At 47.8% G+C, this 22,301-nt stretch overlaps 1 protein-coding gene across 1 annotated transcript in view; it reads left to right on the forward strand.

The window, feature by feature from the left end:
* Positions 1–3,700: 3,700 nt before the first annotated feature.
* Positions 3,701–22,301, forward strand: part of LOC147738031 (NACHT, LRR and PYD domains-containing protein 12-like) — a 179,771-nt gene continuing 161,170 nt past the window's right edge. The window contains exon 1 of the mRNA XM_086925018.1: positions 3,701–5,423. Within this exon, the coding sequence (XP_086781144.1) occupies positions 3,748–5,423 (1,676 nt within the window). The 5' untranslated portion in view covers positions 3,701–3,747. The remainder of the gene's footprint in view (positions 5,424–22,301) is intronic.

Consider the following 22,301-nt stretch of genomic DNA (forward strand, 5'->3'; position numbering starts at 1 on the left):
ATTAAAGGATCTTGATCAAGTTTCTCCTTTGACTCTTGTCCTTTACGTGGCAAAACTGGGTAGCACTTATCTACCGCTAACTTCCTACTTCTAAGCATTTGTTCACTCTCTCGCTCTTCTTCATTATCCCTGAACGCAACGGCAGCTTGTACCATTGTCATACCTCGTTTATTTTTCTTTGCTAATTTTATTTCTTTCTGTTTGGCTTCTTTGCGCCATATGCGGAAAGAGTCAAACATTGCCGGCCGGGCTTTCTTCTTAAAAAGTTTAACCTCTAGATTATCTAAAATCTCTGTGTCAAAACTACCATATTGAGGCCATTTTAAAACACCATCCTTTCTGGTGTATCGGATCCATACCTCATTATATGTGATGGGACCTATGCCGTGCTTCACATAAAGTTCATATGTTGGAGTTCCAATCGGAGGAACCGGACACGAGTCCTCCAATCGGGAATCCTTATTACAACCAAGACAAAACAAATTTCCAAGTCTTCTAAGACCAGGCATCTTCGCTCTCTAGTCTAGCTTCAAACTTCGAAGGATTATCGAATACGATAGTTTCATGAATACACGAGTCCTTTGGTTTTGGCACTTGCAAGTTCCTATACAAAATAATCCAGAAGGATACCAAGAACTAAGAATCAAACTAAGGACTGGGAGACGCTCCACTTATACTTAACTGAGGTATCGATGATGTCACCAGAAGACTCGTCTATCGTTTCGCTCTACCAATCATCAAGGGTCCAAAACAGGGCGATAGTCAGGGCAGCAGTCCTTCGTAGCCGTCGGGACGCGGGGAACCTCGCAGCAAAGACCTTCGGAACCACGTCGACATACAGGGGTCGCTGAAGTGGCTGGCCGTCCTCCGGAATTTTCACACGAAGCTCCTCACGAACCTCTGGCTTGGACCGGTACCGCTGATACCGCCCCACGTTGGGCGCCAACTGGAGTACCCGGTTTTTATGGACCCAGCGGTGCTAGGGAGAACACCTGAAAACTCCGTGTCCTTCCTGTTTCGAACCACAGAAACACCGAGTCTTCTAGGTGAAGTCAAAGATCGTATTTATTGGCTGCAACCAGTAACATGTATCCTAGAAGTACAACGGCGTGTATGTTCTCAGGAGACTGCTTAAACTTACAAAGCCAGCCTTCGTCTTTTATACAAAATAATAAGCTTCGGGCATAAATTCCTTATTTTACAGTTAGACCATACACATATTTTCACTACAAAGGAAAAGCAGAGTCATGATGACAAGCACATATTTCAGTTTGTCCAACCCATAATTGATTACCCGGCAAGACCCAGTATGTTCATCAGATATCGGCGGACCCCCAATAAAATCGGGCACCTCCTCCTCGTAAAGCAAGTCATAAAGCAAGAAACAGGGACAGGTGTGTGTAAGATTAGGCATGGTTTGTGTGCGATGAAAGGTTTATGATATGTTGTGCCTTGATACCAATCTAGCTCGGCCACTGGGAGAGGACCTGGCCGAACAGGTTTGGCTTCGGGCAGTGGAGTCAGCTTGCCCAGGTCACAGAGGAGTCAGCTAAGGTGTACGTGTCCTTCGGACCAGGTTTTGGCTTTCAGTCATTTGGCTATGTGAGGGCAATCACAAAATGGATGCTGTTCACAAAATGGAACCCGAGGGTTCGGAATGGAAATGCTGATTTCAGGGTGATCCCGTCACTCGATCGTGACGGAAATGCTTGTGTCTGTTGCTTAAATCATTACCAGTTCGCTGATACCAAAATCGTCATGGTGTGACGATGTTTATAACACGGGTCCAGAATTTTCAGTACCACAAAGTGGCATAAGATTAGCTCGATCGGTGGTGACCCCAATCTCTATTGGATACATGTAGCAGGCAACCGGCCCAGTAAGTGGCTTGGGTTCTAGATGAGACAGATAGGATTTGGGTTTTGCCTAAAGCTCCTCAAAAAAGCTAGATGTTAGGACTCTACCTTGGAAGTTCCCGCGTAGTGGCTACCGCAGGCCATTGGAACGGACATGGATGGGGGCAGACAGGCTTGCCCCTCGTGTGCTTCTGGCCTATGAGCGATGCGCCCACTGCGTGCGTCTGCATCACGGACCTGCACAGAAAGGCAGCTTGGTTCCGCCTGGTCTCTTTTTTAAATCTAATAAAAGGCTCTAAGTTAGTATCCAGATCACTGTTTCCAACAATTGTTGATGCTCCACCTCTGAGCGTGCAGAAAGGGGGCTCATACGTCGCTGCTCCGTCACTTTTGGGGCGGTATGAATCCAGCGATGAGCTGTACGATGCAAACTAGCAATGGAAAGTCTCCAGGTCCAATCTGCCGCCGGGGGATGATTCTGAGATGAGGAGTCTGTGGTTAGATAGAGTATCCACCAGAAAGAGCGTTACCAAAGGTAAGTAAATTATTCTCCTGCGCCACTTGCAAATAAAATAAAATGTTTGATTTCATCTTTTTCATTTTTCAACTGAGTTTTTCAGACAGAACTTCACAGATGTAGGTCATCTGTATCTTGCATTTTTGTTAATTGTAAATAGTTTGTTTTTGGATGGGCCGCACGTTATCTGGGATTCTGATATTGACTGGGACATGGACGTTCTTGCAGTATTTTTGTGTTGGTTCCAGACATGTGTTTGCGAAGAGCACAGATTTTTTCTGTAATCCTAAATAGCAGTCGGCATGAAAATGTGGGAGTAATCCCTCAACAATGGCTTTAATTATGAGTTTAAGGGTACAATCCAATCTCTTTACAAACAAGAGTTTTATGCATGCACTGGAATTTAATTTTTTGTTGGAAATACTGCACCCCAGCAACTCCCCCCTGATGAATTTCACAAGGATAATCCTTTCAAAAGTTATCGGGGAATAATACCAGACATTGAAAGAGGTGCAGAAAACAGCGATTCTGCATGTAATTCCCCATTTTCACAAGAAAACTCAGATTAGCATGTTTATATGGATTCTGATGAGTGGCTCAGCGTGGGGTCGCGGTGGTTACCGGGATCAGCAAACACCTCACTCATTACCAGGACAGTTGTGATTGGACATTTACCTTGAAATTGGTGGTGTGTGGAGATCCACCCCTGGACTGTGGCCCCCGCGGCTCCTCGTGTGATCTTTTCTCGCCATCAGCGATGTCGACTCTCTTGATGAATGTAGAGTCTCCCACACAACTGCTTCAGGGGTGTAGATTCCATGACAAACATTGGAGTGAAGGAGGCGGCATTTAAAGGGGGGGGGCTGAACGTAGACTGGGGGGCTGAGGACATCTGTGGAAGGGAGATACTGAACTGATAACTGTGTTGTTTATCTTAAGTATTTTGCTTCCTTGTTTGATGAACCTGTGATGTTTTTCTTTTGCTGATAGACCTTTTCAGGAAATAAATGTAGTTGTAATTGAGCCTCCATTTCCTATCATAGTCTTCTTTCTTATGAATTATGTCCTTGATGCTCCTGCCCTGTTTATTTCAATCCAAAGTCTGTCTTTTCTGGACAACAATGAATCCCCGATGTTAAGATCTCACAGCGTAATGTCTTATTCTCTTCAATATCACCAAACAAGAACCAACCGTAGCGTCGACGATAAATAAATCTGAAGTGTTTCATGCTCATTGTGACTGTGCAGTTACATTAAACTGTATCGCTGTTAACTCACATTTTATTCCTAAGTACATGTTTCATATGTTGTCTCTATTTTTAAACAGATCACAAGAGGAAGTACAAGGAATATATTAAAGATGAGTACAGAGGGATGAAAGATAATGACGGTAGAATCGGTGAAACTGTGACTTTAGAAGGAAGGTACACAAAACTCCTCATTTTAAAGAACTACCGTAAAAGGAAAGATAAAGAACATGAAATAATGTCTTGTGGAGAGAGACATCTAGAGCTGATGGAAGAAAGAGCTGCAGATTCATACTCTAGCATCCAAGATTTATTTTCCCCTGAAGAGGATGGTCACGTCCCCAGGACTGTGGTGCTCCAGGGAGTGGCTGGGATCGGAAAGACCATGACTTGCCGAAAGATCATGTTCGACTGGGCATCGGGCAAACTCTTCAAGCACAGATTTGAGTATGTGTTTTACATCCAGTGCAGAGAATATAACCAGCTGAGTGCAGAGAGGCCGATCGCTGACCTCATCTTACCCAGCATTGAAGGGGAGTCGCTCCTGTCAATGAGTGAGATCGAAGCCAACCCCGAAAGGATGCTCTTCATCATCGACGGCTTCGATGAACTGAAAATCACTGAGGGTTTGCTGTCCGGTGATCCTGATAAAACATCTCAAGAGGGTAAAACAATCTTCAGTTTAATAAGGAAAAGGTATCTTTCAGATTCATATATAATAATCACCACCAGGCCAACTGCTTTGGACGCCCTCCAAAGTTGTGTGAAGGGTGAACGCCTCGCAGAGATACTTGGATTTTCTGAAGCTGGTAGGAAAGAATATTTTACAAGGTTCTTTGAAGATGTAATACAAGCAGCAGACGCTATTAGAATTGTAAAAGAAAATGAAATCCTCTACACCATGTGTTTTGTGCCCATCGTGTGCTGGATTGTCTGCAGTGTCATCAAAGAGCAGATGGAAGATGAGGAGGATTCTTTGCGTGATTTGAGAACAGTTACTTCCGTCTACTTGCTTTATCTTTTCAATTTATTGAAGCAGCAGAGTTTAGACTCTGTGCAGCAAAACATTACCAGTAACTTGAAGAGGCTGTGTGCCTTAGCTGAGGAAGGCGTCTATCAGCAGAAAATCCTATTTAATGAAAATGACATAGTTAATCATGGTGTAAACATACCGGCCCTACAATCCCTCTTCCTGAACAATAATATTTTTAAAGAATTTACCTGTAAGGTCAGCGTCTACAGCTTCATCCACTTGAGCTTCCAGGAGTTTTTTGCGGCGCTCTTTTACATACTCGAAGGAAATGATACAACTGCAGAGAACACAGAGAGTCCTCAGCGAGCCGTGACCCGCTTACTGAGGGATTACACCGAGTTGGGAAACAATCACTTGATGCTGACCGTGCGCTTCCTGTTCGGCCTTCTCAACACAGAGAGACTGGATACGATAAACAGGAAACTCCAGTGGAAGGTTTCACCAGAAATCAAACCTGTGCTACAGGCGTGGATAAGGGAAAAACTAAAACTAACACAAGGAGAGGGGCTCGGCCGTCACATGGTGGACTTATTCCACTGTTTGTACGAGTCTCAAGATGAAGAGTTTGTGAAAACAGAACCTGCATGTGTGAAAGACATAAGTTTAACAGGCAATATGATGGGGCGCAAGATGACTTCCATGGATTTCAGAGCCCTCGTATTCAGTTTACAGTATTCAGGAGTCGAGAGCATTCATCTATATGAGATTGCAGTGAGGACCGAGGGTGTCCGAGCACTGAAGCCGCTTTTAATGAAATGTTCCAGACTTGAGTAAGTCTCTCAATGTTGATTATTTCACAGCGTCTGTGTTTTAGAGTAAAAAAAAAATGGGACCATGGGACATCCTGTCAGGAATGCGCGGCATAAAGCACACAAAATCACCTTGTACCTTTGTGGAGCATTGAGTTTGGGGGTGACACCCCCTGTGCTGCTGTGAGGGGGGCGCGGCTCAGCTTCTTCAGAGAGGATTCATATTTCACGAACTGCCTCGTCGAGGCGCCGTAGTCTCAAAGTGAGTCTAGAGGAATCCATACAGACATTTGCAGTGTCCAGATTGAGTGTGGAACAGAGAATTACAGTGAGGACTGGAATTAGGTGTAGGGGACCGCAGCAGGGATGGAGGGACCGCAGGAGGGGTAGAGTGACTGCAGCAGGGGTAGAGGGGACAGCAGCAGGGATGGAGGGACTGCAGCAGGGTAGAGGGACCGCAACAGAGGTAGAGAGGACCGCAGCAGGGATAGAGGGACCGCAGCAGGGATGGAGGGACCGCAGCAGGGGTAGAGTGACTGCAGCAGGGGTAGAGGGGACAGCAGCAGGGATGGAGGGACTGCAGCAGGGTAGAGGGACCGCAACAGAGGTAGAGAGGACCGCAGCAGGGATAGAGGGACCGCAGCAGGGTAGAGGGACCACAGCAGAGGTAGAGGGACCGCAGCAGGGATGGAGGGACCGCAGCAGGGGTAGAGTGACTGCAGCAGGGGTAGAGGGGACCGCAGCAGGGATGGAGGGACCGCAGCAGGGTAGAGGGACCGCAGCAGGGGTAGAGTGACTGCAGCAGGTGTAGAGGGGACCGCAGCAGGGATGGAGGGACCGCAGCAGGGTAGAGGGACCACAGCAGAGGTAGAGGGACCGCAGCAGGGATGGAGGGACCGCAGCAGGGGTAGAGTGACTGCAGCAGGGGTAGAGGGGACCGCAGCAGGGATGGAGGGACCGCAGCAGGGTAGAGGGACCGCAGCAGAGGTAGAGGGGACCGCAGCAGGGATGGAGGGACCGCAGCAGGGTAGAGGGACCGCAGCAGAGGTAGAGGGACCGCAGCAGGGATGGAGGGACCGCAGCAGGGGTAGAGTGACTGCAGCAGGGGTAGAGGGGACCGCAGCAGGGATGGAGGGACCGCAGCAGGGTAGAGGGACCGCAGCAGAGGTAGAGGGGACCGCAGCAGGGATGGAGGGACCGCAGCAGGGTAGAGGGACCGCAGCAGAGGTAGAGGGACCGCAGCAGGGATGGAGGGACCGCAGCAGGGGTAGAGTGACTGCAGCAGGGGTAGAGGGGACCGCAGCAGGGATGGAGGGACCGCAGCAGGGTAGAGGGACCGCAGCAGAGGTAGAGGGGACTGCAGCAGGGATGGAGGGACCGCAGCAGGGGTAGAGTGACGCAGCAGGGGTAGAGGGGACCGCAGCAGGGATGGAGGGACCGCAGCAGGGGTAGAGTGACCGCAGCAGGGGTAGAGGGACCGCAGCAGGGGTAGAGGGACTGCAGCAGGGGTAGAGAGGACCGCAGCAGGGGTAGAGGGACCGTAGCAGGGGCAGAGGGGCCGCGGTAGGAGGACCGCAGCAGGAGTAGAGGGACTGCAGCAGTAGAGGGACCGCAGCAGGGGTAGGGGGACCCCAGCAGAGGTAGAGGGACCACAGCAGGGGTAGAGGGACCTCAGTAGGGGTAGAGGGACCACAGCAGGGGAAGAGGGACCACAGCAGTGGTAGGGGGGTTGCAGCAGCGGTAGGGGGGACCTCAGCAGGGGAAGAGGGTGTAGTGTAGTTCCTTTATTCCCAATAGGATCTGCGCATTGGAATAACATAACTAATAGTTTAGACGTAGGACTGATGTCGACTAGGTTTCTATTGAATATGTTAGAATTAATTATGAATGCCAGCTAGCTCAGAGGTCACTAGAAACTTTCTCGAGTGAACAGGAAGGAGTTAACTTTCCTGAATAGACAAGAAGGGATTCTTTTCTGAGAACCGCATAAACATGACAATTTTGCTCCCCCCAGAATAAGGAGTATATCTCCAGAGTCGCGGAAACAATAGACAGCTATTTTACTCAGTCAATCGTGCATGCTTAGTTTCACCAGGAGTGCAAATAAATAGAGAGACAGGCGTTTTCAATAAAAGTGGTTATTTTATTGAGCAGTCTTCTTTCTCATACAAGAGTAATGAATTGCCACAATTGCAATACTTGTCATAAAGTAAAGTGCGTACAGTAAAAGGAGTAGCCTTGCCGTATTTGGACTGCATTGGCTATGACTAAATATGGATATGATTCTTATGCCTTTATAAGGATATGATTTGTTATAACCACATAAGGGCATGAATCAGGAATATTTAAATAGGGTCCTAGATACGTTCACAGCACCCACTCCACGTATAATGTCCATCATTACTAAATACTAAGCAATACTAAACATATAACGATGCATGTGTTTTCCAACCCACCCCAAAATACATAAAATGCATTTGAAATGGTATATACACGAAAAATGAGTATTATACTGTACGTTTTCAAGCAGTGTTACCATTCAGATTAATGAATATATAGTACGTTAAAAAAAATTGATGAATGAATTTGCAAAAATTACATTTATGAAATGGCTCTTAATACAGAAGAGAAGGTCGAGACCATTTCATCACATATGTATACAAGACTGTACATTTGCTAGAGGCTAAGTCAAAATATTGTCTCTAGAGTCTCTAAAAATAGAAATTCTGTTCTCTAAGAATAGTTCTACTTAAAGCAGAGTACCATGTGTCAAAAAAAAGGTAAATATTTTGGGAACGGAAAAATAATTTCGCTTTCAGGGGAAAAAAAATAGTTCCAATGTTTTCAGTAGTGTTGTTTATCAAAAACTGAAGGCTGAATTTAGAGTTCAGGGAACGCTGTGTGCTCATGTTTTGTTTTAAAAGTTATTCTCGTTGTTAGGGGAGAACATAAGTTCAGATAGGCTGGCAAAGAATTCGTCTACAACAGTAGGTGAAAGTTGGACCAAGTCCGAAAAAGTAGAAATAGTGCAAATGTGAGACTCATTGCCATCATCGATGTCTTGATCAGCAATGGTCAAAGGAGGTTGTACTTGTGTGCCGCTATCATCTCGTACCTCACCGCCACCTAATCGTAATGGTGAGGTCTCAACGAATGCCGTCATCAGAATAGGTAGCCGCTGGGGACAACACGTTGCATGAGCCATTACCGAACCAAGCAAATTATCGATATGCATAGGTACTGCTGATGGTAGTGTAAGACAGACGTCCAACACGCATTCTTCTCCACATAGCAGACATCGTAGAACAGGTAAGATACAATCTTGCCAGATTGGTCTGAATGAAAGAAGCCAGGAAGTTTTCAGATCTCTTAGCCGAGCCAAGCCGAGTACTTTAGTTATCCTTTCTCAGTATCTCATTGCTAGGATCGTGTCTTCCATTGTTGCCTGGGTTTTGTCTGTGACTTGACTTGCCATATCGGAGCAGAAGGAACAAAAATAAAATTCCTGCTACGGGTCCCAAGAGGAGAGGCAGGCCGCCGAACACAGAGTGCACAAAATTCGGGAAGATGTTCAGGACAGCTTCAAAGGGTGCTAATAGTCCCGAAAAAATTGTCTTAAATACATGTGCAATGCCACTGGTATCAGACATGTTTAAGATTTGACCTAACATTTCTACGAAAAATACACGGGGCAATTTGTCGATAATATTGTATGTATCTCTGCCGCTGTCCTTGCAACTTGCAGATCATACGTTTCTCGAGACGAGGTTAAAGGCACAGTTGTCTGTAAAAGAACAGACTTCATTCTGCTTAAAGTATCAATTCAAATAGAAGAGATATTCAGAGAAGGCCATATTGCTGCCTCCTTATCTGGTTTGCTGTTTGGATACAATACTTGCATACAGCAAATGACCCCGGAAGTAACGCTCACGAGATAGGCTATTCCTGGCACCATGCCACAACAACATGCTACCCATTAGCTTCTTTGAGGTTGATCACATGTCTTTGTCCTTCTTCCTGCTTCTTTAATAGGAAGAGATTTCTGAAAAACTGCAAGTATGGAGGTGTGCTGGGGTGATCACATCCTTGCGGAGCAGGTCCTCTACCTCCTGATCTATCAAGGGAGCCTGGTCCCCTGAAAAAACTAGAGGACGGGGACGCGAGCGTTGTATGGGGAACCGTAAATCTCTATTTGAAAGCCTTGTATGGTTTGCAGGACTCATGCATCGGAGGGAAGAGCCTTCCAAATGTGAAGAAGCAAAGCCAGACAACGCTCCACCTTAGTTTGTAAGAAAGTAGAACACTCTCCTGATTGGGTAGACTGAAATTGCCCCCTGGAGGCACCCTCGGCATTTAAGCCTCTATGGCCTCTTCTCGAAGTGAAGCACTCCCAGAACGGGATGGATCCTGGCCTTTGTGGAAGCTCTGACCCCAAGGAGGGCCTTGTTTGTAGAAGTGGCCGGCCAAGCGCCCTTTACCACGGCCGGCCCCAAAACAATTCAGGGGTGAAAGATCTTCTTATCGAAGCCTGTGCCTTATCCAACAAAGTGAATGTAGCCACACATTTCTCTAGTTCCTTGATGAAGGGTTCTCTGAATTGGCCCCCCTTGAGCCACTGCTCCTGCCTCCATCACCGCCATGTTCCCCAGCTTGAGGTCCACCTTAATCAGGAGGGACCTTTTTCTCTCTGCCGACAGGACGGAATTGACATTTCCCCTGGAAAATTACAGCGCATTGCACCCAGCCGAATAACACGTTGTGGGAATTCACATTACTGAAAGCTTTGGCTTCCTTAGCCACTTCCAGGGTTCTTACGAGTGGCCCTATTGATCCAGCGGCGTACCAGCATCCGCTACTCCCCTACCATATACTCACCCGGGCCCATTAACACACACTTAAGTAAACCACTGAAGTCAAAGTTTATGATTTTCCACAATTTTAGGATTAGTTGTATCTTATTCCTAACTAACGTTTCACTGATCAAAAATGTATTTCCTCTGGTCGATGGACCATTAGTTGAACTAGTTGATGGTGAAAATGAACCCTAACTCTATCTTATTCATTTAAAGTAAATAACTACAGACTCCGGAAGTTTTAAAACCTTTATCTAAATTAAATTCATGTGAACCATCTCAAATACACAGTGTAGTCACCATCATTCTTAGGAGAGAAAATTCAATTAATTAATCAACAAATACACACTTTGGCCTCACACAATGATCGATGCTCAGGAAAGGAGAGGGCAGAGAGAAAAGAACATCTGCAAATAACGCGAAAATATAATTACCTAGAATCGTGTGAAGACCAACCCCCTGGCCAAAGGGCTGGTAAAAGCCTCCTGGGATAGTTCAGGTGACAAAGACTTCAGGACAGGATTCAGGATAGGATAGTAGACCTCTCTAGAATACAGACAGTTGCGTTGCACCCCTCTCTATCACTCTCTTCCTCCTCGAGATTCTTCCGCAATCTTCCGATCGAACCCAATTAAATTAGGATAGAAGGTTCTGCATTCGGCTTCTTCGTCAGCATCTCACAGCATCTCCCCCAGCGTCATTATCACCCACTACACCGGCAGCATCCCGAGCTCTGCAGCATTCAGCAAATCTTCGTCCGACTAACTAAGGCTATCTCAATTACACCTTTTGTTCTTCCTGTTCCAGCCACTAAAGTTTCAATATCGTAAACATACGAGATCTGATTGGTCAGGCAAGGGGGGAAATCATCACACCATGCTTACATGTCACTTTATTCAGTTAAACCATTGTTTACAAACTCTCCCCTTAATTTGTATTCATATTTTTATTTCCCACCTGCATTCATGTTTCATTTGCAACATTTGTTTAAAATCTAACATGTAGGCCCATTCAGTTGTACTTTTCACCGTCTGTTCTCAGGCTGGGACATCTTGTGACCTTGGCTTTGGTTCAAACCCCATCTCATCATTCCAGGTTCACTTTCAGTGGACTTGCGCAGATGTCACATGACTCAGCTTACTTCAGTTATACACGAGAGGCCCAAATACGCACTAGTGATAAAGTCAGACAGACAAATGTTACTTCCAAAAAAATAAATGGTTTCACAGTATATCACCAATCTCTACTCTATTCCCCTTTACTTATTAATACTTTCCCCGCATTAGCATTAGTAAAATAGCTCCTTTTTGCTTCAGTTAAGCAGGTGCCATGCACGCGAGTCTTCAAGACTCCATTTTAGTGTCTTCTGCTCATGCACAAGAATTTCCCTCCTTGCAATAATTTGTCATATTGCATAGATGCAAGTGACGCATGCGCAGTAAAGATATCCCTTTGTACATGTTATTAGTGTTAGCAACACATAGGCAAGCTTCACTAACCTGCGTGTTCATGTGGTGCGTAATAGTTTTACACAAAACGTAATTAATAACATGTTAGGGAGTTAAATGAGGGGATTTCTTCAGAGCAAGTCTCTTCTTTACGAGTCCTTGCTCCATCACTGTGACATCCAACAGTTTGTCCTGGCTGGACTTGCAGGGCCTGTCTATACCTTTCTTAGGATCCCTGTATGTACTTTAGGAGGAATGTGGCAATTCTAGCATCTATGTCCGGCATAAGGGCTACCTTGCCAGTTAGAGAGGGGCGTGGACATGCTGCCCAGAGACGGGCCCACGCCTCCTTCTCATGAGGTTTGCGCAGTCGGCTTGCTGCATATTTGCCCACTTTTTCTGACAGGAATCAGTTAACCGAGCGCGGACGCATCAAGTCATCGGGTCGAGCATGTACAAGGAATCCTCCGCTGGGTGTCTAAGGGTGCAACGGGGGGAGTAGGAGGAGGACACCAGGGATGGTAGGGAATGGGACAAAGTCAGGTTGAGCCGGGCGTCCAAGGCGTCATGCGCACCATCTAGGTCTGTTGGGTCAGAGCGAAGAAGGAAAGCCTTCTTCAACCTACTAAAGGCCCTGAGGTCCATGCTGGGATCAACTTTCCATTTGGGGGGCCTGAGCAAAGGGTGGTTTGGTTTCTGTAGAGAACGCAAGGACAGGGGTTCTTCATGGAATCAGTTCATGGGCCCTGAGTAAGAGTGCCCCAAATTGCATCAGTCACCTTTCAAAAGGTCCCATGGAGGCATCCACCGCCTCACAACACTCATTGTTTAGAGAAAGGACCTTCATGGCGTCTTCCTCCAGGTATTCCCCTTGGTGCATGATCGCTGTTGAGGTCAGAAGGGCATTAAAACATCGCATGACCCGAAAGCGGAAAGTGCTCAGCACTGGGTGCACGCAGAACGCTCAATGCCTGTTAAGAAGTGTAATGACCAATTCCGGTTAGCCCTAGGGCTGTGTTTTGCACTGGGCAATACCTGCTTCACTTTGGCATGCCAGAGGCTCTAAAGGGGTCTGAGCCCCAGGGTTGTAATCCCTAATATGCTACAAAGGGAAACACACTACCGCCAAGGCCCAGTCCCACAAGCGGCACAGAGCGTGACTGCTCTATAACCAGCACATTTTTTGTAATACAGACCTTGTGGAACCGGGTATCAGCTGCTTTAAAGTGCTTGTAGCAATATTACAGAGCCCAGCAAGGGGCCTGGCTTCCAAGGGAGTAGGCTCCGCGGGGTGCCGGCTCATCAGTTTTGCAGAGCATCAATATGTGGCACACATCTCTGTGGTAATTGTAGGCGCCCTATAGTGGGTAGTACGCGGCCCGACAGTTATTGTAAAAGAAAGTTGCGGATGGAGCGCTGAGTCACACTAATATGACAGTTTATATTGAATAAAAAAACAAGGATATTTATGAAAGAGGGGAGCCACTCCTATGCTGTGCTCGAAGAGGAGGAGCATCCCCTGGGACCCAATCTATTTACTAAGGGAGGGCAGCACATGCCCCCCTCCCTGAGCTGTTTTAGGTGCCAGGGACACCATCCCCTGTGGTCCAATATCTTGATTAAGGGGAGCGGCGCTCAGCGCCCCTCCCTGAGCATTTATTTGGCCTTTGGGACCTGATCTCACAAGGCCCAATGTGTTTATAAGGGGGGGAGCTTGCAACCCCATCTACTAGCCTTTAAAATGGCCTGGGGGACCTGTCCCTAGGGCCGTCACTAAAAGCTAAAGGGAGGGGGGCCTCACACCTGCTCCTTGAGCCTTTAGTGGGACTGGGAACCCTATCCTGGGGAGCTGACCCCAGGCCGACCCCAGGGACACAGTAGTTTACCTGCCCGCACTACAGCGGCAGGGCAACGTGCCTTTGCTCCTGTCTGGCAGGACCGTTTTCAACTCTCCTGTCGAATGGGAGTGTTAGGAATTGGTTTTCTGGTTGGCAGAGGTATTCACCCTGTCCAAGCAGGAACTACAATCCTAGACAGAGCAAGTCCAAAAGTAGCATTTCTAAAATAGTACTGTTAAATCCATCTTTATCAGTAAATAGGATTTATCACTACCATTCCAAAGATATGAAACATGACAAAGCTACTCTTTTCTAATCCGGCATTACAGCTTAAAGTGTGTAAAGGAATTCCCCAATGTTAACCTATGAGAGGATTAGTTCTCACAGTAGTAAAAAACATATATTGGTGTTTGTCAGTACCAAGACATGTAAACATACAAGTACATGTCCTACCTTTTACTTATAGAACACATAAGGGCCATTAAGAGACTGTTCTTATATGTGAAGAAAATGCTATTTTTAAAGGACAAGAACCCTCGACCCCCCCAGAGGGTGTCTTCATCATTGGGTTCCCTCCTCACACCAGAACCGTAAGGTACCTGTTGAGGGCTACAACTCTCCACCGGAGAGCAGCTGAGAAGCTTTTTAGGTAATAAAGAAGAGCTTTAGGTGTGGGTGAGAGGCAGAGTGCTACGTATGTGAAGTGTAGTGGGTCTAAAACTATCTCCTGGTAGGCTAAAACACATTTTAATCAAGTGATTCCAGTGGATAGGATTAAAGGAAACGTAAAAGGAGGTTTGGAAAACATATTCCCCTCAGATGGTCAACATGTTTCTTCCTTTTCCATGACCCAACTCTTAGTTCTTAGGCATTCGTCAGGACCAATTCTAACAGTTACTCTGTGAGAATACCAAAAAACTTAAACCCTGTTACAGGCCTTTGAAATGTAGGCCAGGAGACACCGTCCCACAATCATATTCACGGCAAGGTGCACAGGCGTACTATAGCATAAGGAAACCACAAATTCCATATTCACACAACACAACAAGAGAAACATATAGTGTCTTGTTTAAGTGGAAATATCTGAGTGTCCGTGCCCTCCACCAATGGGCACACTTGTGCAGTGGAATAAGATATGAGCGTTCTAACCCTCCATGAGTCCTGCTCTCTCTCAAGCCTCATTAGGCTGCCTCGATCCCGAAGCGATGTTAATACGGTTCCTACAGAGATCTCACGTCAATCAGCCGACGCCTTCTTGTTGTCCCAGAGTTTAGAGAGCTGAAGGCGGAGGCCGCTCACCTATCTCACTCTGTACCCTGGAACTCATTACCCACCACCCTGAGACTAGATGACAACTTAATGAGCTTCAGAAAACAACTGAAAACGTATCTTTATGCCTAAACATCTATCACTCCGGGTAGGACCGATAGCGCTGGGAAGCCTGTGCTGGGTCGCCATGCGCTTTACAGAACACGTTAATTGAACTCCCTTAGGTGTGGCAAGCAGGTGTTATATGCAACATTGACCCTACAACATACACTTCACGGGCACCCTACGTCAGATTAACAACCAGCCACATACATATGGGAAATCCTCATTGCACACGCCGTTCAATATGTATACTACTGTTCAGAGAAAGCCAAGTTCTTCAAGATACTCAACGTCTGTTCCAAAATTAATGTCCCTCTATGGACAGTGTTGGACTTGGCCCGCAGGGCAGGTTCACCCCTAGACTTTTTGCCTTATGTGTGACCCTGTGTCAGTGATTTTTGGGTCTCTGCGCACTTTCCCCTGAGTCCCAGAGTGAAAGTGCGTGCGTGTAGTATGGCTGGCCTGCCCTCCCATAGGAATGCAGGGGGAATGTGTGTGTCCCTGGTAGTTCCTGGTGCGTGGGGAGTGCAGGCTCGAGTTTAGTATGTATAAACTCGTGAGAGTGAATGCTGCGAGATGGTGTCTGCGGCATGTATGTGTCTAGAAAGGAAGTGCTACTTCTGGACATTGAGATATGTGTGCAGTGAGGGTGCTGGAGGGTGATTGGCTGGAGCTGGCTGGCATGCCAGGCTCTTGGAAGTCTGGATGGGACTGCCCGGTGGTGAGTGGGAGATTAGCATGAGTGATGTGTGGGAGGAGTGTACCTGTGTCCTGGATGGGCTGGGTTTTCCCCACACAATGCTGGCTCCGCCCCCCTGTGGTGTGTCTAACGACCCTAGCCTCCCCAGTGAAAGAAATGGGTGGTTGGGCCATCAAGAGTGCTCCAGAACCAGCTGGGACTGGTTTTCCCCCCACCCTGCACCCTGAAACAAAGGATTTGTCAGTATAAGAAGGGGCTGTGTCCCCACTGAAAATGTTCTACTCTTGGATCCTGCCAGAGGGGGCTTTTGCTGCTGCTGGGGCCAGGAGGACCACCACTTGGGGTGTCTCCCTGCCTGGAGACCCAGTGTGCTGGCTCTGGCCCAGCCTTGCCCCCCTGCCTGCCTCCAGCCCCTGCTGGAGCCTTGTCCTGTCCTCCAGTGCTGGGGAGCACTGAGGATTCTTTGCCTGCAGCCTGAGAGCGCTGCTCTCTGCCCTTCAGCGCTGGGAGCGCTGGAATCCCTGCATAGCGCTTGGAAGCGCTTTATTTTGGCCCTAGCGCTGTGAGCGCTGTGTTTTCATCCTGTGGCGCTGGAGAGCGCCTACCCCTCGTTCTAGCGCTGCTAGCGCTTTGAGAGCACAGCCGGTGCCACCCGGCGTCTGATCGCCCCATGTGGCGGTTTTTACAGCGCGGGTGCCACCCCGCTCATTGCCGCTTTGTTTGCCCGTTTTTGTTGATCCACGAGGGAGCCCACTCCTCGGATCACCTGGGAAGCCGCCTGCCTGCCTAAGAAGCGAACCATTACAAGAATGGGGTAACCCTAAAGGTCTGGACCTGGTTAACTAGCAATATGAACAAACAATGGTCCGCAACCTATAGATCAAGGTATACAGATCTGATCAAAAAACTAATTACTATTCCCAAAACAGTAGCACCTTTTATAAGTCTGCTAACTATATAGTAAAGACATAAATCTTCGGGAGAAGAAACCTAACACCACGGTTATTGAAAATATATATTCTTATTTTATTTTTATATATTCAAAATTTTTAGGCATATTTTTTCAATAAAAACAAATGGGTTGCCCCATGACAGGAGAGTGCAGTAATAGAGATGGGATTCAAAGGGGTGAGCAAGTGAAAAACAGAAAAGAAATTGCACAGGAATCAAAGAGAAAATTGAATACAATTCAAACAGTCAATACTGCATATACATAATTCAACAAAATTGCAGCAGTGAACACCTAACCAGCAAATATAAATTCATGCATAAATCACAACACTGTAGTGTTCATGTATCAATGTCCAAAAATTTCTGCACAATCTACAATGTTGGAAATACACTGGTCTAGGGTGTGTGTGTTGAAAATGTCGACGTTTCGACTCGACTTATTCCCAAACGGTAATTTGGACCTGGGGATGGCGAGTCTTCATCAGGACAAGAGGCAAATTATGAGGCAACCAGGGATTAATCAATAACCCCTTAGTAGTAGAGGAACCGTTGATTTTGGTGATCCAAAAAGGGGGATTCACCGCGTCTCATACAGGATTCCTTGAAGCGATATCTGGGTCCATATGGAGTCGTTATTTCGTTATATGGACATGAATGTTGATGCCTTAAAATTATATATCTTGGTCCATATAATGTATTCGTAATCTTCTTATATGGGCATGTAGTTCATACCTTAACTGTGTCAGTGCATAAATTCCCAATGGGACAGATACGGCTGGTCACTCCGACAGGTAGTTGAAGCACTGACTCTTGTTAAATTATTTGAAGGACGTTAATGAAGTTAATCACCTTCATTCAATTGTAGGCCGCTGTGTTCAAGCTTCCAACATAAGCATCCGAGCCTCCCAGTGCTTCCGGATGTATAAGGTCTGTGGAGGTCACCGGCGGTCCGGGATCCGGAAGCACCGCAAGGCTCCGGCATAGAGGATCTTATGGACGTATTAGCCGGCGTCCCCATGTCCTAGTGGCAGTGACCTCCACAGACCTTATACATCCGGAAGCACTGGGAGGCTCGGATGCTTATGTTGGAAGCTTGAACACAGCGGCCTACAATTGGATGAAGGTGATTAACTTCATTAACGTCCTTCAAATAATTTAACAAGAGTCAGTGCTTCAACTACCTGTCGGAGTGACCAGCCGTATCTGTCCCATTGGGAATTTATGCACTGACACAGTTAAGGTATGAACTACATGCCCATATAAGAAGATTACGAATACATTATATGGACCAAGATATATAATTTTAAGGCATCAACATTCATGTCCATATAACGAAATAACGACTCCATATGGACCCAGATATCGCTTCAAGGAATCCTGTATGAGACGCGGTGAATCCCCCTTTTTGGATCACCAAAATCAACGGTTCCTCTACTACTAAGGGGTTATTGATTAATCCCTGGTTGCCTCATAATTTGCCTCTTGTCCTGATGAAGACTCGCCATCCCCAGGTCCAAATTACCGTTTGGGAATAAGTCGAGTCGAAACGTCGACATTTTCAACACACACACCCTAGACCAGTGTATTTCCAACATTGTAGATTGTGCAGAAATTTTTGGACATTGATACATGAACACTACAGTGTTGTGATTTATGCATGAATTTATATTTGCTGGTTAGGTGTTCACTGCTGCAATTTTGTTGAATTATGTATATGCAGTATTGACTGTTTGAATTGTATTCAATTTTCTCTTTGATTCCTGTGCAATTTCTTTTCTGTTTTTCACTTGCTCACCCCTTTGAATCACATCTCTATTACTGCACTCTCCTGTCATGGGGCAACCCATTTGTTTTTATTGAAAAAATATGCCTAAAAATTTTGAATATATAAAAATAAAATAAGAATATATATTTTCAATAACCGTGGTGTTAGGTTTCTTCTCCCGAAGATTTATGTCTTTACTATATAGTTAGCAGACTTATAAAAGGTGCTACTGTTTTGGGAATAGTAATTAGTTTTTTGATCAGATCTGTATACCTTGATCTATAGGTTGCGGACCATTGTTTGTTCATATATGCCTAAGAAGCGAGCCGCCGCGCTGCCCACGGCGACCCGGAAGTCCCGCCTCCCTACCCCCAGGGCCGTGCTGCCATTGGCGGCCCCAGAGGAGGTCAGGCGGATTGCCACCTGACGAGGCCAGGCGGGAGACTGAGGAAGCAGCCGGCGCGTCATAGCCCGGCCGCGCTGGGATTGGCCCAGGCGGTCGAGCCCCCCCTGCCGCGTCATTGGAGGAGCGGAGGGACAAGAGACGCGAAGGAAAGAGCCCCGCCGTCCCCGAGGGGAGAGGAGTCCCGCGCTGCGGCGAAGACACCCGGTGAGTGGCAGAGAAGGGAGAGGGGCGTCGGGACACATTGTCGGTGTCCGCCCCTCCCCCGTAGCGCGACCTCGCGCCTGTAGTTGTTCAGAGCCAGAGAGGCTCTTGCTGACATTTGTCTTCCTGAGTCCCCAGAGGGGGGACTCCACCGAAGTGCCCCCACGTGTTCGAGGGTCCCCCGTGAGGGGCCCTGACGCCCACATCATTGTTGAGGAGCCCGGAGAGGCTCCTGGGGGCCGTTTTGTTCTTGGAGCCCAGAGAGGCTCCAGCCCTTTTGATTTACGAGCCTGAGAGTCTCCAGGCGCTATTTGTTGAGGAGCCCAGAGAGGCTCTGGGGCAGTGGTTCTGGAAAGAAGTGCCTGAGCGAGGCTCAGGGCGCCATTTCTTGTCTGGAGCCCAGTGAGGCCCCACAGGGCCACAGTGGTGGTTCTTGAGCCCAGAGAGGCTCCAACGTTGCCCTAACTTTCCCTGCTCCAGTTGCCCAGCACTTTGTGGGCAACTGCCACGTTTAGGCCCTGACATTGGGACACCGGGACAGTCACAGGTGGTGACTTGTGAGTTTGGCGCAATTGTTACTGTTTGTACACCTCTGAATGTTAATACATCATGTGTTTTATCCTTGCACCCCTATAGGTATTGTGACATGTAGGTGGTTGTTTTCTCCCTAGTACAGGTGGTGCTGGAGAGGTCCTGTTACCAGTGATTACTGGTTGTATGCTTTACTTTTATATTGTGTGCTACACTGATTTTACTTTCTGAAAGTGTTATTTCTAAAAGTGCTGATACCCTTGACAGTGGTCCAAGTGGCCCTGTCCTGTACAAATATCCCTTGTAAATTCCGCCCGTGCCTGTTGGCACAGTGTAACAAGATGTGTGTTTATCTGATGTATATTTATTATAATACAAAGGCTATTTTTATATAACCTTGTGTGGAGTTTTCCTTTGTGGTGGGCCTTGGGTGTTGTTGCTGGGGTGCGTGCGCAAATACTTAACTTACATCGCCTCCAAGTTTAGCCTTGACTGCTCGCGCCACGTTACCTAGAGGGCGAGAAGGGGTTATCTTGGCGTGTAACTCCCTTGCCCTGACCTTGGGAATGGTGATCCCTGACTGACCTCGACGCGAGTCTTGGCCAGCCAGGGTCCCGTTTCCAACATTGGCGGCAAGCAGTGAGGATAAGGATATGTGTTTGCGTTGTACCACAGTGGCAACTGGCCACTACAAAGCTCTGCATTTTAGATGACCACATTTTTGGGGATTATTGTGTTTTTGGTGAAGTTCCATTATTTCTTCTCCTGAAGAGTGTCATTTGATAATTGTGTTCAGTACATTTGTCCCCCGCCCTGCTTCCAGAGTTTGGTACCTGTGTCACATGTGGTCAGGTTGAGAAGTCAGGGGTGGTAAAAACTGCCTTACCGATCCGAGGGGAGGGTGTGTGTGGATGAATGGTGTATTTCCCTGGACGCATGAGTGAGTTCTTTTTTTTAAGGAGAGTGGAAGTTTTGGAATTGTGTACTTTTACTTCAGATTGCTAGGTCCCTTGTGTTGCACGTGTCTGTGAGCATCCTGTCAAGATGGAATCTCCTTTTAACCTTTGTGGCCTGTTTAAGTACAGTGTGCATGAGTTGGTACGGTTATGTAAGGAGAGAGACATCCCAGTGAGTGAGTCAGACACCCAGTCCAAGCTTAGGGATAACATGATCCTGTGGCAGAAGAGTGACTGGGAGCGTGAGCACAGTGGGAGGGAGAGGGCCCGGACCGCACACCATGAGGGTGGTGGGTCTGAGGGGAGCCCTGAAGAGTCTGATGTGGAGAGTGAGTTTGACAGTGGATGGGCGCCAGCAGAGAGCGAGTACCCCCTAGATAGGGAGTCCCTTGCTGGGTCCAGTGTCAGATGTAGCACCCCATCCCTTTCCCTGTCCCCAGAGGAGTGGTTGGATAGGAGAGAAGAGAGGGAGCACCAGCTGGCCATGGAGAAGCTCAGGTTAGAGTATGCCAGAGAGATGGCGCAGCTGGGTGTGAATGAGCGGACTGCAGAGGCTGAGAGGGCCTTGGCCAGGGAGAAGATAGCCCTAGAGTGTAGGTTATCCCCTGACCGCAGTCATAATTTTCTGGATCCCCCAGGGAGGGTGGAGTGCAGTGGTGGCAGCTTTTTAAGTGTTGGTGTTGACAGTCCCACTCCCAGTTCCCAGAGTATGGTTCCTGTTTCTCCAGAGGAGGAGAATAGGTTGAGGTTTAGGAACCTTAGGAAACCGTCTCACCAGTCTTGGGTAGACTTTGAGGAGGACTGTTGTGGAGCCCTGTGTGATTGGGTACGGGAGCCCACAAAATGTGATTGGGACATATTGTTCGATATGTTTCTCAGAGAGCAGTTGCTCAGTTGTTGTTCCCCAGGGTTGCGCCAACACCTGTTGGGGTGTGGATTGTCCGAACCATGCGAGCTTGCAGGGGAAGCAGAGCGCTGGGAGAGGGCCAGAGGTGCTGTACAGTCATTAGAGAGTGAGTCCAACAGTAGTGGTACAGGGAGCTTCCAGCCCAGCGTGGTCCCAGTATAGTGAGAAGGGTGGAGGGGCTGACTACCTGGCTCAGTGGAGCAGGAGTCAGTGGGTGGCTGAGAGCACCCAGAGGCCCGAAGCCCTGTCTCAGAACTTGGGTGGTTTCTTGAGGGAACACCAGGTTAGGGACCTAGGCTGTCCTGTTAGTACACTTGAGGAGGATCTCCTAGTGTCTAGGGAACCTGGAGCGTCTGTAACTAGAGCTCCAGGGGTTCCAGTGCCCGGCAGTGTCGCTCCAGTTGGGAGGGCACAGAAGTCCGAAGCGAGGAGTGATTGGGGGATGAGTTTCCCAGTGGATGCACCAGTGGACCAGAGACTAGCCAGTTGGGCTAGGTCTTGGGTGGACCCGGGTGGCGCCACTTCTGTGCTGGGGGATCTTTGCGCACTGTCAGCTGCACAGGAGGCGGGAGATCTGCGCCAGACAGACCGTCACACGACACATGGGTCATGTGTCAACCTCAGGGGGATTGCGTGTGAGTCCCCAGAAGTCCTGGAGTGCCAGGCAATTATTCCACCAAAGGTTTTAGACCGGAGGTTGGGAGGCCAGGTTCAGGTTCTGCCTGACCTGAAGGGTAGGACGACTGTAACCAGTGTCCTGACCGGTTCTTCCAGAGGAACTTTTCCTGTTGGGAGAGGGCAGACCTCTGGAAGGGGGTGCAGAGGGTGGGAAAGCCCACCTCTGACCCCGGTGCAACCTGAGGGGTTAAACCCTGGGTTGGAGTGGCGTTGTAAGGGTACCCCTCGCAGGAGGAGGAGGAACCCTGGAAGAAGAGGTAAGGGGAGGAGAGCCTTCCCTGAGACTCCTGGTCC

The sequence above is a fragment of the Lissotriton vulgaris genome, chromosome 1_1 (assembly GCF_964263255.1).
Source record: "Lissotriton vulgaris chromosome 1_1, aLisVul1.2, whole genome shotgun sequence".
Classification (NCBI taxonomy): Eukaryota; Metazoa; Chordata; class Amphibia; order Caudata; family Salamandridae; genus Lissotriton; species Lissotriton vulgaris.